This window comes from Hippichthys cyanospilos, chromosome 2, assembly GCF_059441005.1.
Source record: "Hippichthys cyanospilos isolate Australia breed blue-spotted pipefish chromosome 2, RoL_Hcya_1.0, whole genome shotgun sequence".
NCBI lineage: Eukaryota > Metazoa > Chordata > Actinopteri > Syngnathiformes > Syngnathidae > Hippichthys > Hippichthys cyanospilos.
Window position 1 is genome coordinate 7,693,418 of NC_142370.1, and position 14,738 is coordinate 7,708,155.

Consider the following 14,738-nt stretch of genomic DNA (forward strand, 5'->3'; position numbering starts at 1 on the left):
TGGTCGCATATACGTGGATTTATTTGTAATTTAAAAGTTTAAATTAAAACAACAAAAAGCGTCTTTGTATTTGGCAGCTATTGGTTTTGGGGCATTTGTTTCACCTCCAAAGATGACAATTGTTGTACAATCGACCACAACATTCCACTTTTGAGATTGGTTAGGATATATGTGATTACTTTTTTTTTTTAAAAAACACCATAGTAAAAGACAAACAAGAACAAAATATACATGTTCTATATACTGCATATCGCTAAAAACTAATATCACATTTTTTTAACTAGATTTTTTGTTGAAAAAAAACCTGCATTATTGGTCAGTCCACACGTTTGGTTTAGTTTTACAAAATATTAACTTAACTATTGATAAAAATGGTTGAAAATGGCTTTCTCTATTTCATGATGCAAGGCTGGTTGTTAAAAAAAAATCATAAATTATACATCCATCAATTTTCTTCTGCCTTATCCGTATGCCTCCCGGATGACCGATCTTCTCACCCTAACTATAAGAGAGAGCCGTTGGACGAAACTCATTTTGACCTCTTGTATTCGGGATCTTGTACTTTTGGTCACGACCCACAGCTCGTGACTATATATGCACACAGAAATTAACACACGTACACACAGGTGGCTAGCTATCTACCTTGCTAGCGTTGGATTAACCGACAGGCGGACGGATGGATTGGTAGGCGAACAGATAGATAGATAGATAGAAAAATGTATGAGCAAGTCCAAAAATATTTATTGTCACGATAGTAATTTAAAAAAAACATAAGAGAAACAACCAAAAGAATTTCTGACAAACGCATCTGCATTACAGAACCACTTAATGAGCCATCACTACTTGTAAAGTAGATATCTTGCGACAATCTATCAGATTTACATTCCGTTTCCTTGTGTCACACGTTTTTCTGCCTCAGAAATACTCAGTATTCATATCTCCCTTCACGTACACGTTGCATCCTACACCGGATTTGCGTCTCCTTGGAGGCCTCTCAGCGTTTTCTCATCAAACCGATAAGTGAGTTTCCGCTTCACTTTTTGGATCTCGCCGGTGCGGGCGTAATTTCTCAGTGCTCGTGCCATTTTCTGGTAGGTCATTGTCTTGCGGTTCCCTTTTCGTCGGCCCCAAATCTCTGCCAGGCGCTCTTTGTTTTGGGAGGAGAACTGAAATGTGCCCGAAGAGGACTGGACCCACCAGATGCAGCTTCGCATGGATGGCGTTTGCAGCATCTCAAACAGGAATTGGAACAACCGCTCCTTCCTCTTTCCTGTCGAAGAGGAAGGAACAATAACATAATCAGGAACAAAATGCATCAAAGCTTCAAAGGCAAAACGGAGGGAGTGTCAGAAGAGCTCATACCTGAAAGTGGAGCATGATGTAAAGGTTCTTTGTTGGGTCTACCTCCGCTATCAGAACTTGGAGATGGAGCATCGTGGTATTCGTGGTACTGGGAGCCACTGGACTGAGAGTCGGAATCCGCAAATACCATCGTCGAATCAGAATAGGCGACGTAATCCTAGAACGAACGAATCACAAGTCAGTGGTGGGCTTTCTTTCCTCCATGAGAAAAATCTGTCAGCATTTACAGTTTCTATTATTAGAGGTTATAATCAATTCCACCAAGGATGAAATGTGCACATCGACTGTCAGATGAGACAGTCTATGCCCAAATATGGTCATTTTCCTTTACAAATCGATTCCCAGTCAATCGCTTCTGATCTGCCCCCCCAAATACTCTGTAATTAATCAGTCTAGTGTTGAAAATAGTTCAACAGCGATTGCGAGTTGGAGATGTTCACCTTACCCATTGGCTCGGATGTGGACAGGGCCAGGCCGGAGTCGAAGCTTGCTCCTCATATTCCTTATTAGAAGCCCCGCAGTGCCACTCGTAGGCATGCTGACCTGACCAGTTATTCTCTGCGGAGACGCAAGAAGATGAGGCTACACTCACACATTCACGTTCACGTGCCGGGCTCATGCTGACCGATGATCGCGGTGCCATGGTGAGAGTGCACATAATGCACCACGTTGGTCAGAGGCAAGGCGTGCGCCGGCTGGACCTCCAGTGAATGCTCCTGCAGATACTCCTCGATGACCTCCAGGTCCACCTCCGGGCAGGACGAGGGTGTTGCTCCGCCCCAGGAGCCCCGAGCCCCACCCAGCCTGGGCTCACTTAAATACGCCATCTGCCAAAAGAAGAGTGAAACGATGACATTTAAATTAGTATGATGTCTATAAAACGGTCATTTAGAATCCTGCCTTATTTTGCTCGCCACCAGGGGGCACTCTCCACATGTAAACACTGCCTGGAGTGTACTGTTGTTTTGGTGCAGTATTCTAACATTCCGATTGTGTCTGTGAGTTGAAAACACTGGTGCAGGTATCTTCTCTCTGTGTTGAAGGCATATTGTTCATGTAGTAATGCAAAAAAATAAATAAATAAATAAATAAAAAAAAATAATATATATATATATATATATATATATATATATATATATATATATATATATATATATATATATATATATATATATATATATATATATATATATATACATCATAGTAGGTCACATTTAGGTGAATTTCATATTTTGTTAAAAAAAATCTATGCTTTTGGTCACGCCATACTGGTAGCTGTTATTATCATTAATATCCATTTATTTTTTACATTTTTTTTTATCTCAAGCATTGAAAATGGCGTGTTTTCTTTCATGGTACAATGCTTTTATCACCTCTTTCCAGATGCAGCGTGCATCTCATAAACTGATCCAAGGTTTTGTTTGCTTAGTGGCTATTTGCCAGCTAGAAAGACTGCAACCATGTTTATTTTAATTTGACTATCAAATCTATGCAAGTGTTTATTGCTCGGCCAACCAGATAACATTCAAAGAACTGTTTGCCAACTGACATTCTTTATAATATGTATAACTATTACTGTACTGTTCATCATAGGATAACAACAGACAATTTTTTTTCCTAGTCGCAAGTTGACTAGCAAATAAACATGCATATATAATTACAAGTCACTGTCTTCTCAATTTCAGCCAACAAAATGTAAAGTTAGTCTAGAAAGAGAAAAGGGGAACGAAAAGTTGCTCCGTGACTTTTGTAATGGCTCAACCATAACATACCTTTTCCAGCTGCTAGGAATAATCTCCTCAGATGTGTTGTTCTCGTGTAAAAAAGTAGTCACCTGTATGATGCGCAACCTGAGCGGCACCTCTCTTAAATCTTCGGTAGATACATCATCCTTCACTTCACCTGCATGGGCCAATCATAGATGAACAAAAATGCACAGCGGGGAGGGGTTTAACTAATTAGGGCATGCTCAGGTTAAGGAGAAGCCATCAATGTTCACACAATAAAGTGCATGCTTCAAATGAATGCTGTGTCTTATTTACTAGTATTTACCAGTATTTCACATATAAAACGATCAAAATTTTAGGTAGGCAGGCCTGTTTAGTTGCGGCGGCTCTCAGATAATATCCTCTTCAAAGCCAACCTATTCATTTGTGTCCACTGGAAATATGTATAAACAGATCGTTTTGTTCAAGACAACCAAAAAAATAAAAATAAAATAAAGTTGCTTTGCACAAAATAACCTCAAAAATTCAGTCAAACTGGCCCAAATATTGGGACGGTCCTTTTTTACTAAACCGTTTTTAAAGTGTAGACAACATTTTTCCAATGATGTCTGATGCACTCAGACAACAGTTAGGTTAAAATAGTATAACTATAGGTAAAAACAGGAATGAGCCCATATTCGGGTCAATTTTATCCAACTTTCTTGGTTGTTTTGTATGAATCAAATCAGGAAATGAGGGTCAATTTGCCCCAAATACTAGTGTGGTCTTTTTTTTTAAAAAACAAAAAAAAAAAAAAAAAAAAACCACAAAAAACAAAGACCAACCCAATATTCAGGTCAATTTGAGACAAACGTCTGGGTCATGTTAAACAAAACCACCTCAAAATGTGTGAGTGTGTCCAAGACAAACTCAAAAAATGCATTGTTTTGTATGAAACAACCCAGAAAATAGGGTCAATTTGATGCAAAAATTGGACCGGTTCTCGATGACCCAATTGGGTTACTTTTGACCCAATAATTTTTTAGAGTATTGAGGATATTATTAATTCCACTCATGTCTCATGCACTCTGAAAACAATTACTGTAGGTCAAAAATGACCCAATTATGGATCAAACTATTATTAGAGTGTGGAAGATATGTTCTTTCCAATTATGTCTTTTGAAAACACATTAAACAAAATTGAGAAGAAAAGGGCTGCTCCTATATTTGGGTTATTTTTGACCCAAATGTTTTTAGAGTGTGTTTATGTTTGGGCTGCAATTAACTTTACTGTTTTGTTTAGACAACATGGAGAATATATACAACAAAACATGGGTGCTAAGTCTGGGTCTTAGATTCATATAGTATAATAAATGAGTGAAACAAAAATAAAAATGAATGTTGGATATTACTTTCTTAATGTTAGCATTTTTAACAAAACAAGTGGGCACGATATTGTTCCTAGCGATCTCCCATTACCTCTATGTAGATAAGTTTACATGCGATGGATTGCAAGAATTAGGCCTTCCTGTGTGTGATTGGACTTCTCCCCTTGCTCGGGTAGGTTTTCTCTGGGTACTCCAGCTTCCTCCAAATCATGCATGTTAGCATCAATGGGGACCTAAAATAAACCAAAGGTGAATGTGAATCCCAGGTCCACAGATATGTCCTGGGTTTTCCCCATTACTTGCCCAGAGTATGGTGGAACAGACTGCAGCACACAGGAAAGTGCTCAAAAATTGAAGAATGGATTTTTATAGATCATTTCCTTCTGTGCACGCTAACAGGGGGATTTCCCCATTCCGTTCACATTTAAAGTTGTCACCAAATGCCAACACTGACCAGTGGGTTTGAGGTAGCTTAAGGCTAATCGCCACATCCTCATTTTGAACAACAGCATCAACTAAAAACAACTTAAACTCGTTTGTAGTTACTTAAGTCACACAGAACTGTAATCCAAATATGAAACAACACCTGCTGAGGGCATCACACCTCTAGGGGGCACCCCAAACAACAATTAAAGCACAAAGTCCACTATTTATGAAATTAATTAGTTCCGAAAGTAATTGTGTAACATGAATTTTTTGTAAGGAGATGCAATTTTTACACATAAAAATCTGTTCCAAGCCTGAAGAAAACTCAACTAAACAATTTCAATTAATAATAATTATACCTGTTGACAATGTGAATGCAGTTCACTTGTTTGCCTTGAGATTGCACCAGGGTGTTGGTGATGCATTCAGAGAACTTTATTTGGGTTGTTTTATTTGTACATTTATATATTACATTTCCAGTAGTCTAGGTTACATTTACACATCCACATGAGCAACTCATATCAGCTGACGAGAGGCGTTAGATGACTTTTCAAAGACCTTTTAATAGAGTAAACTGACAGAGTTGCCGTTCATACCGATCACTTTTTAACAAAACAGGCTGAGTCTAAAAGTGAGATTTGTCTCAAGAAAGCAGTATGCTGCTAATTATAAAGGTTGGTCATTCATAATTCAGTGGAAATGTTTATAATTGTTTAAAATATGAGGTGATATGCGAGTGCTTTGTGTTGCCATGATGCTATGTGCGCAAGTTATGATGCTCTCGTCTCATGGCGAGGAATAAAGTAATAAAACTCAACATAAGCGTAGATGATCATTTTATTGTTAAAGACACAGCAGCTTGTGTGATTTCGAGCTTGTGTTGCTGTCGCTAGGTGACAATTTGGAGCCATCACCCGTCGATGGACGAAGTTAATATTGCTAATGCCAATAAGCACACATTCAGATTACATTATTTCTGACCTTTAGGAATGCCAGAGGACGCTGCAGTTGTACGCTGCTTTCACTGATGGTTTGAGCACACAGATGGGCGACCAATAAAGTGTGAAATCAAGATTGACTTCTATTTTTGAAAAACCCAAAGGACACAATGCATTACATGAACCACATTGGATCTCAGAGTCCTTCTTTTCCATTTTTAACACTTGATCCAATCTGAAATCCAAAAGTCGTATTACTTTTTGAACAATTGACCCATGGGAAAGGTCGAGCACAGATAACAAATAGGGTATCTGTTTAAAGTCGATACCTGGCTTTATTTCTATTTCTCTTGCAGGCTATAGGAGTTTTGGTCACGGTCTTGGAACAGTGTTAAAATCATAAAACTGATCAAAAAAATAAGTACAAAATAGGAACTAGAGAAAATCCATTAATTTTATGAAATTTTAAAGAAAATGCTAAATAAAGCTTTCTTTAAAATGATCAGTCATTGCTTTTCATCAAAAACATTTTGTATCAAAAGTCCTAGTGGTTTTGATACTTGGTATCAGTGATTATGCAAGCGTTGAGTAATCATCCCTGTTATCAGCCTGAAAAAAGTGGTATCGAACCAGTAAGATAAGCAATTTGGTTAATAGAATAGTTGTACTTAATATTTCTAGGACATAAAATTTGTTACTGCAAATCTAAAAACACTTCAAAGAAAGAATGGCCCAACATGCCCGGAAAAACCCTGCGTGCCAGAGTGAAATAAACAACGGTTAGAGCTGCAATAGTCCAGATTGCACCTGGAGGTTTGAAAGCAAGAGATAAAGCCAAAGCTAGAGTGGCTGCTTATTAACTCAGAAACGTTAAAAACAAAACAAAAAAACCCCAGACATACAGTATTTTTGGAACAATCTACTTTTAGTTAGCAAACTGATAAACTGCATTTTTGTGAGCTCTGTACGACCTCAGAGATGGCGCCTTGCTGTAAAAAAAAAAAAAAAAAAATCCTTTCAAGGTTAACGGCCTCTATTGGCCAGGTGAACCAGAATCATGATTACCATCACACACATACAAACACATACGCATATTGTTGACCATTGGCGTGTCAAGTGTTGAGGCACCTGAACGGCCCGCCATTGGCCTTATCAACATGGACATGAGTTGTCCAAGAACAAGCATCTGTGTGTGCATGTCCAGGTGTAGTGGGTTAACAGTTATATCTCACCCCTCTTAGCTTAGTGAGCATAAGCAAATCACCTGTATGTGCACACTTCACTGGGAATTTCCCAGACACTGAGACAAAAACCAGAGCTTCCACGATTGTGTTGCGTTTGTTTATGTGTGTGCAAAGTATTCAAGTGGCGACCCTGTCACTTGACATGAAGGGCCATACAGTTGGGCATGCTACAGTGTTGGTAGCGTGTTGTCAGGGGCGCAGATGTGTATGCAAAACTTGAGGTTGGCTTCCAAATATCAGCGTCAGCTCACTGTGCTGCTCTTCCTGGAATCGGCTTATTTGGTGGGCACGGGCCAAAATATAAGAGACAGCTGTTGTGCAGTCTGACACAGCTGCAAACTACAAACATACAAATTAACAAGGCAGTGGGTTTGCAACCAACAATAATCTTAATATTTTATAACCCCGTCAATTACTGTTGATTAATCGTGTAATACGATTTTTAAAAAGTTTACATTTCCAGCCCTCAATCAAAAAAAAAAAAAAAACAGGGCAGGAATACAAATTGAATATGATTTACTTTAGTGCTGCAACTAACCATTTTAATAAAGGATTAATCTGATCGGATTAAAAAAAAATACATTCCTCTATTAAAGGAAGAGTGTGAATAATCGCTATCTAGTGCTAAATCAAAAATAAATATATATTAAAAAAAACACTAGTACATCAGCACTTACTAACTTTTTGTTGATTATTACGACAACATACGGACAAAAGTATTGTTTTGAGTAATGTAAAACTACATTTCCCGTGAGGACCAGCACATAACGTTGTGAAAGTCTGAGCCCCGGTTGTGCTTATATTTGCATTGAATTCTGTTTCTAGAGTGAAGAGGTCATGAACCTGATGCGTCTATTGTTTGTTACGTGGCCAGCTATAAGCACGTAGAATGAGCAGAGCAGTGGTAGACGCCATTTTGTACAGGAGGCTGGCATCTATAATTCATTCAGGAAAGCTTGAGATAAGGAATGGGATTGGGAACTGGTGGGACTTTGTGTTCCCACGGAAGAGTGTTTGGGACCATCAGTAGGCAGCTCTATAATCTGCACTCTCAATAAAACACTCATAAACGACAGTGGCCTGCACGCCTTATCAGAATAACACACAAACTCGTGCAAAGATTGCATATAAATCACCAGTTTTTACAGTAAGATAAGAATAAGACCTCACAGCTTGGGAGTGAACTCAAATCAGGCAAGACACAGCAAATTAGTCTTTCTGTGCTTTTATGGCGACGAGGCATCTTTTTCTCTGTGGGAAAAATTTCACAGATAACCAATAACTCAAGCAGTGCCAATGACGCTTATAGACGTCAAAGCTTCATTTTTACTGAGCAACATTGATGGCTCTAGAAGTCAAAGATCCTTATGAAATGGGCTGGCAGTGAATGTGCTAAGCACACATGACACAAAAAGGATGAAGTCAAATCAATATACTTACTATAGTTACTTAGTGTGGATTTTGAACTCAATGCTTCCATCCGCAGGTAGCTATAACTAGTATTTCTGTGGTAAAAAAACAAAAATACATATTTCATACATTATGGCAAATTTTAAGCCTTCCCTGTGGTGGCAGGTAAAATGAGTTCTGCACTATATCATCTTGAGCAGAGGTCTGTAACTGTCGGTCACAAGCCCAGTACTGCTTTGTGGACCAGCTGGTACGGGGCCGCGAAATAATGAAACATTTCTATTTTATGTTTGATCTTAGTCTGAAAGCTAGTTTCATTTTGAGAAGGGAAAAAAAAAACATTTTGAAAACACACAAGAAAAGAAACACACGTCTTTGGTAAAGGGAAAAGGTCCAGTCAAGAGACAGGTGACGAGCCTACAACTTCGGAAAAAAATAAAGCTTTTAACAGGCAATACCAGGAGTCTTACTAGAAATAATGATTTCTTGCAGTCAAGACTTCAAGCGCTACTTCGTAGCAAAAAAGGACTCACAAACTGGCAAGGAATTGATTCTCTACGTTTTTGTTACTGAATCAGATGTTTGCAAATTGCTTTAGCATCAAAAGTTTGTTCGAGACTGTCAACATCCCGTCTGTTTGGAGAGAAACAAGCTGAAGGCTCCCATTCCATTAGCGTAGCGTTAATGGTGAGTTGATATTTGATTATTATATTATTACTGTATTTTCATGACAATTTGGTGTGTGCTGCAGGAGCCTTGTTTACTTTGATGTATATGCTTGGTCAAACGCCAAGACTGAGGTGTTGTGGCACGCTGGCCACCCCATTGAAATATAACCGTGATATTGATGATACTGGACCGCTTGTACGTTGCTATCCATCTCCACTTGAGGGCCTGGCAGACAGATTATGCTGTTCCGTTTTTTGACAGAAGATAGCAGCATTTCGCCATCTACTACGAATTCTGACTCATGGTTTATTTTGATTTAATGAGGGCAGTGTTATGAGTTTGTGTGTATGTTCAAAGTTGCAAGATTCCTGCTAGGCATTAGTTATATGATTACATTTTCTGTGGCTAATGTGAAGCCTTTGCCTCGCTTTTCCTTCAAGCTCGTCTGCGTACCGCATGAATAGAACTCTATTGAAACAAGCCAGCACTTTTAGTCACTGCTAACATTCCTCATCTGTCTTCTTCCAGTCTGACATGCTTGATACCATCACGCTCAAGTGGGTCTGGCAACAGGAGCAGCACACAAGAGTGCACAAACACAAAAACAATTTGTGACATGATGATGATGAAGCGGATGCAGCATTTTGGTCATGCATCAGTGTATAGTACTTAATTTGGGTTATAAACCAGAAATTATAGATCACATTCCAAAAAACAAAAACACACACACAGACAAATACCCCTGACTGTGATGCTAAATCATCTTCAAATCATCAAATCTCTTTGTTGTTGTGCTGGCTTTGTTCAGCTAGATCACCATATTAAAAGCCATAAAAAACAAACAGTTGCGCTACCAAAGAAACAAAACACAAAAATGGAACTGGCAAAATAGAAGTTTTCCAGCAATTTGCGGACTGCAAAATACAATTAAAAAAAATGAAAAGACTTTTTAAATGACTGGTTTTACCAATGCCCAATACTGGGTAAATAGTTCCCCGAAATTGGACCAACATTTTTTCACATTTCTTTTCTTAAATGGGGTTATGGGTACCCCAAGGACTAAAATGAAGGCACTTCAGGTGTTATGTGAGATATTAACAGAGCTTTTAAATGCAACAACAAATATAATTGAATGACTTTTTATGCCTTGACATGAAAGGAAGAACTATTTTTTTTCAAATAAAGAGCAAATTAATTGGAACATAATACAATTTATTGCTAATATGTATCATGGTAGAAAACAGTGCATGCCTTTATTTTCTGAAGTTTTACACAGATACATAATAAGCACGATTTCTGTCTGGTGGTGTGGTCTTTTACAGTGACGTATACGTAAAAGGCACCAATCTGATGCAATGAGTGTTAAGCGGATGGATGCACAGGAAGTTGACTGCCGGCTGTACTCAGTCATGGAATTTCTGATAGAGTTGTCCCAAAGAAAGTCATTCAACTTCAAAAAGAATAATTCTACTGTTTGACATTGCAAAACTTGACAGGCCTCCAGATGAGGTGATGAGTTCAACACTTTGGCATCTGATGGAGGGCTTTACTCAACTCCATGACTAATCACATCTCTGGAGGCCCACTATTGTCCAAGACCCCCTCTGTCCCCTTACCTCATCCCCCTAAACCCCACCTTTCTTTCATTCATTCCTTGCCTTTGTACTGTGAGATGCGGAGAGAAAGAGAGTGATGGGGTAAAGATGGAGGAAGCTTTTGTTGCCTTTCAGGTGCTGGCTTGAAAAGCTAAAGAACACACCTGCCGCCAACAGAAATGAGCAGCGTCTCGTTTTCTTCCGTTGAGCCCGCGCACGCACACACTCAAGTCGGCCAACAAGAGCCCAGGTATGCGCAAAAACACCCAGGAGAACGCCGATGTGCATTGTAAGCCGGGTGCAAAACATTCGTTTTTTCTGAGGTAATTTAGAAGGGTGTATCTCAAATTTACCCTGTGTGAAGTGTTTTTTCTTCTTCACCCGCTTATCCCCTAACAACGATAATAAGACATATTTGATTTAATGATTCTGATTTAATGAATTTTGGAGCTACATATGAAAAACTGTCTGTCGTCACTGATGAGTGTACATTTAGTCAAAATTGACAAATGGATGGACAAATCGACAAATGACCAGAAACTAATGAACAATGAAAAAAGTTAGTGAAATACCATGCAATGAAGTGACAAAGCGGTGACGGAAGATGATATGGAAAATAAAATGATGGAATGCCGATTACAATTTGGCGGCAACGAATGAATTGCGTACCAGCAAAAATGTGTTAAATGCCCCCCTTTTTGCATTTTCTTCAGTAACTCTAGAAGACACATTAGATCGTTTAACATCATCTATTATGTTTCCACCTCTCCATGACACATTTACTTCTGTATGAAAAAAACAAAAACAAATTAACGCATATGATTTTTTGCACCATAACACAATTTAGAATGAAGCTGCTTCATGTTCCAATTGATTTGTTCTGAATTTGAAAAGAGCAATGTACTGTTCCTGCCACGCCATTACAAATCAATCAATTAGATTTGCTGATACCTGCGGAAAACCCTGTTAAAATCTCACTTACCACCTGAAGTGCCTCCATGTACCCCCACATTTGCGAACTGGTGGGATATGACTAATGGGTGAAGAGCTAATGTGGCTCAGGTGGTAATTGAGTGGTGACCTAGTGAACGGGCTCCTCTTGCTGCAAAGAGCTCAGGTAGCAGTCCACGGTGAGTGCTCTCAAGTTAGTGTCAGGTATCAGGTAGCTACTTGCCTGTGTGTCTTCAAGGCAGCCTCTGCTGGGAGACAACATAGCGCAGAGGAGGAGGAGATGAGAGGGGCCGCCGCCTTTGATCTGTTGCAGAATATTTGAGAGACAAGTGGGAAACAAGCACAAACATCTCAATTCGTGTAAATATATTTAGTTAGGCATTATAACTTGCAACTTCTGAGAAAATGTTCATATGAATTTTTTTATTTTTTTTAGAATTCGGTATGCCCTAAGGATGAATCCAAGAAAACGGGGTGATTGATAGGTACCAAACCCCACAATTATGTGAACAGGTTTCAATCAAACCTCAATTTTTGCGCACTTTTGTCTCTTGCACATTAAACTTTAGACAACTTCAAAGGAAAGCATTGCAACACATTGGAACAAGATGGAAGCTAATACAGAGAACCTCATCCTTTTGCCACATCCTTCCTGAGAGTGGGCCGAGAGCCAATCTGGTTTGTGTTTGGTGGGTGTGGCACAGCCGTTGAAAAAAATCTGGATGAGTAACAAAACATAATCGCACTAGCGAGAACTGAAGTCGCCGGTAGGCTCGTCACGAAAACACATTTTTCCAGAGGATACATTTTCTCAGAAACGATTGCGATAAATGCTAGTAATTTTGCGTCTGTTTATGCTGATTACTTGTGATATTTTTCTAATGTAAAACCTTTGGCTCACCAAAGGTTGATTTTCAAGATATCGAAACAATATTCCCATTAAAAAGCACACGTTATTAATCAAGTCTTTATCGACAGGCAAAAACTGACAAGTTGCATTGCGGCCACACAGACTGTATCCTGCATGGACTCGCTGTCAATTCTGGCACTCAAACTGGGTATTTGGCGCCTGTCTTTGAGTTCCTTGCATGCATAGAATGATTGCAAAACCCATAAGTAGCGACGACTACTTGAAACAGCGCTTCACAAGCCTTGCTCAAAACTCCATGATCACGTGATGATGACGTATGAGGCTTCGTGCAAGAAAACGAGATACCGGAAATTACCTCGTATTTGGCGCTGTGACAGGCTGTCAAGTCCTGAAAGGAGATGCCAAATGCTCAACCAAGACTTGGCTTCTTTATTCTCAAATAGGGATACATATACCCTTGGCATACATGAAGGCTGTTCAAGAAATCTGGGAGATGATGTACATGAACATTTCATTTGTAAAAATGCTGTTAAGACTTCTTTCATAAGGCACTGTCATATCTCCAAGTGGGACTCAAAAATTCGTCTCAATCATTGTCAGAATTATCAACAATTAAAACAGGAAACGATAAAACAATACAAATTGATTTAAACAAAACGATAAAACAATAAAAGCTGTTGCTGTTAAATGTAAACCTAACCTCAGTAAATCACAAATCTGAGATACTATAAGCTTGCAAGGATCTCATTATATCCCTTATAGGGATCCTGGCATAAAACACACACTTATAAGTGTTTAGCAAAAACAAACAAACCGAAGCATCAGCATGAATGGCAATTATAAGATGGCTGCCCCCTGTCTTGAGCTGTTCAGGGCCATTATGAGTCCGGGTTATTTTTAGAAGTCCGTAGTTGAAGGTCAAGTTCTTCCACACCAAATTCACCCTTGCGTGTTCTTATGCACCGCGCTCAAATGTACTGGAGGACTTATTGGAGCATAAATATTTCTAAGAAAGCACATTATTATTTTCCCAAACCCTTACAAGATTGGCCTTCATGATTATATTCTGCACGATTCATGTCAATGCTTTCATCCGCCACAAAAACACAATGCTACAGAGCCCGCCAAGACACATCACGAGAATGTTGCAATGAAATACTTTGCAGTAGAATTCAATATTACAGTATTGCATTATCTTGCAATAGCATCCTACATAAGGCAAAAGCATTAGGTTATTTTGCAAAACATTTGAATTGATGTATATACTGTGTGTGTGTGTATGTGTGTGTGTGTGTGTGTGTATATCTATCTATCTATCTATCTATCTATCTATCTATCTATCTATCTATCTATCTATCTATCTATCTATCTATATATATATATATATATATATATATATATATATATATATATATATATATATATATATGTGTGTCAATGAAATGAGTGGAATGACGCAATCAATGCTTTGCTAAAAATCTGCAAGTGGAAAAAATCTCTCTTTCCCTCACACCTGATTTGTGATTTTTCACAAATAACAATAGTGTAATGCTTATGCGCTATACTGCAATTCTATTGCAACAAAACACAACTACTATTGCAAGATAACACAGTGGCATTGCATTGTATAGCCATTGGATAGCTTTATGTGAAATAAAAAAAAGTGAATTTGACAACAGTCCGTTCAAAATGTGGGAATAAATAAAAAACACTGAATTTGAAGTACTGAGCACCGTAATCTCCATATATACCTATATACAATCACATTTACTTTGTAGAAAACCCCCAAACTACTTAGATTTACAGTTAAAGAAGAGGAAGTACTCACATTTTCTGAAGTCTCTCAGAGCCACAGCAGAAATATGAAAGCCACATGTGGCCGTGTCTTGCAGAAAACCAGCACTTTAGGTTTGTCCAATGTGATTACATACTTGATGATACTGCCGTGTACTAATTTGGTTGGGGCATTGTCAGATATAGCTCTATTTGGGACTTAATCAGAGCTGAAGCTCGTCAAAGTTCCATTTTTACTCCGCCTGACAAACACTTAATTTACTGTAACTGGGTTGGCAGTGCATGAGTTAATGATGAAAGATGTTTTGAAATGATTTATCTTGTATTTTTGGGTCAAGGCTCCAGAGCCACATGTTACTCCGCAGCTATAAATATAACTATATT

General features: G+C 38.6%; 1 protein-coding gene across 2 annotated transcripts; it reads right to left on the minus strand.

Annotated features, from left to right (window-relative positions):
• Positions 1–719: 719 nt before the first annotated feature.
• LOC148427097 (transcription factor Spi-B-like) lies at positions 720–8,522 on the minus strand. 2 transcript variants are annotated; one of them, XM_088408203.1, is made up of 7 exons: positions 8,505–8,522; positions 4,548–4,689; positions 3,135–3,264; positions 1,988–2,189; positions 1,808–1,920; positions 1,363–1,519; positions 720–1,270 (listed from the first exon to the last, which is right to left on the minus strand). In XM_088408203.1, the coding sequence occupies exons 4-7, from the start codon at positions 2,187–2,189 to the stop codon at positions 963–965; spliced, it is 780 nt and encodes a 259-aa protein (XP_088264329.1). In that variant the 5' UTR covers positions 3,135–3,264; positions 4,548–4,689; positions 8,505–8,522; the 3' UTR covers positions 720–962. The 2 variants fall into 2 exon arrangements, with proteins under 2 accessions (XP_088264329.1, XP_088264330.1); XM_088408204.1 differs by lacking the exons at positions 4,548–4,689; positions 8,505–8,522 and having other exon boundaries at positions 3,135–3,671.
• Between the last annotated feature and the right edge of the window lie 6,216 nt (positions 8,523–14,738).

Coding starts and splice junctions, on each gene's coding strand:
- LOC148427097 (XM_088408203.1), bottom strand. CDS start 2,189: ATGGCGTATTTAAGTGAGCCCAGGCTGGGTGGGGCTCGGGGCTCCTGG. Junction 1,921..1,987: donor CCATGGCACCGCGATCATCG/GTCAGCATGAGC, acceptor GCGTCTCCGCAG/AGAATAACTGGTCAGGTCAG. Junction 1,520..1,807: donor GTCCACATCCGAGCCAATGG/GTAAGGTGAACA, acceptor CGTTCGTTCTAG/GATTACGTCGCCTATTCTGA.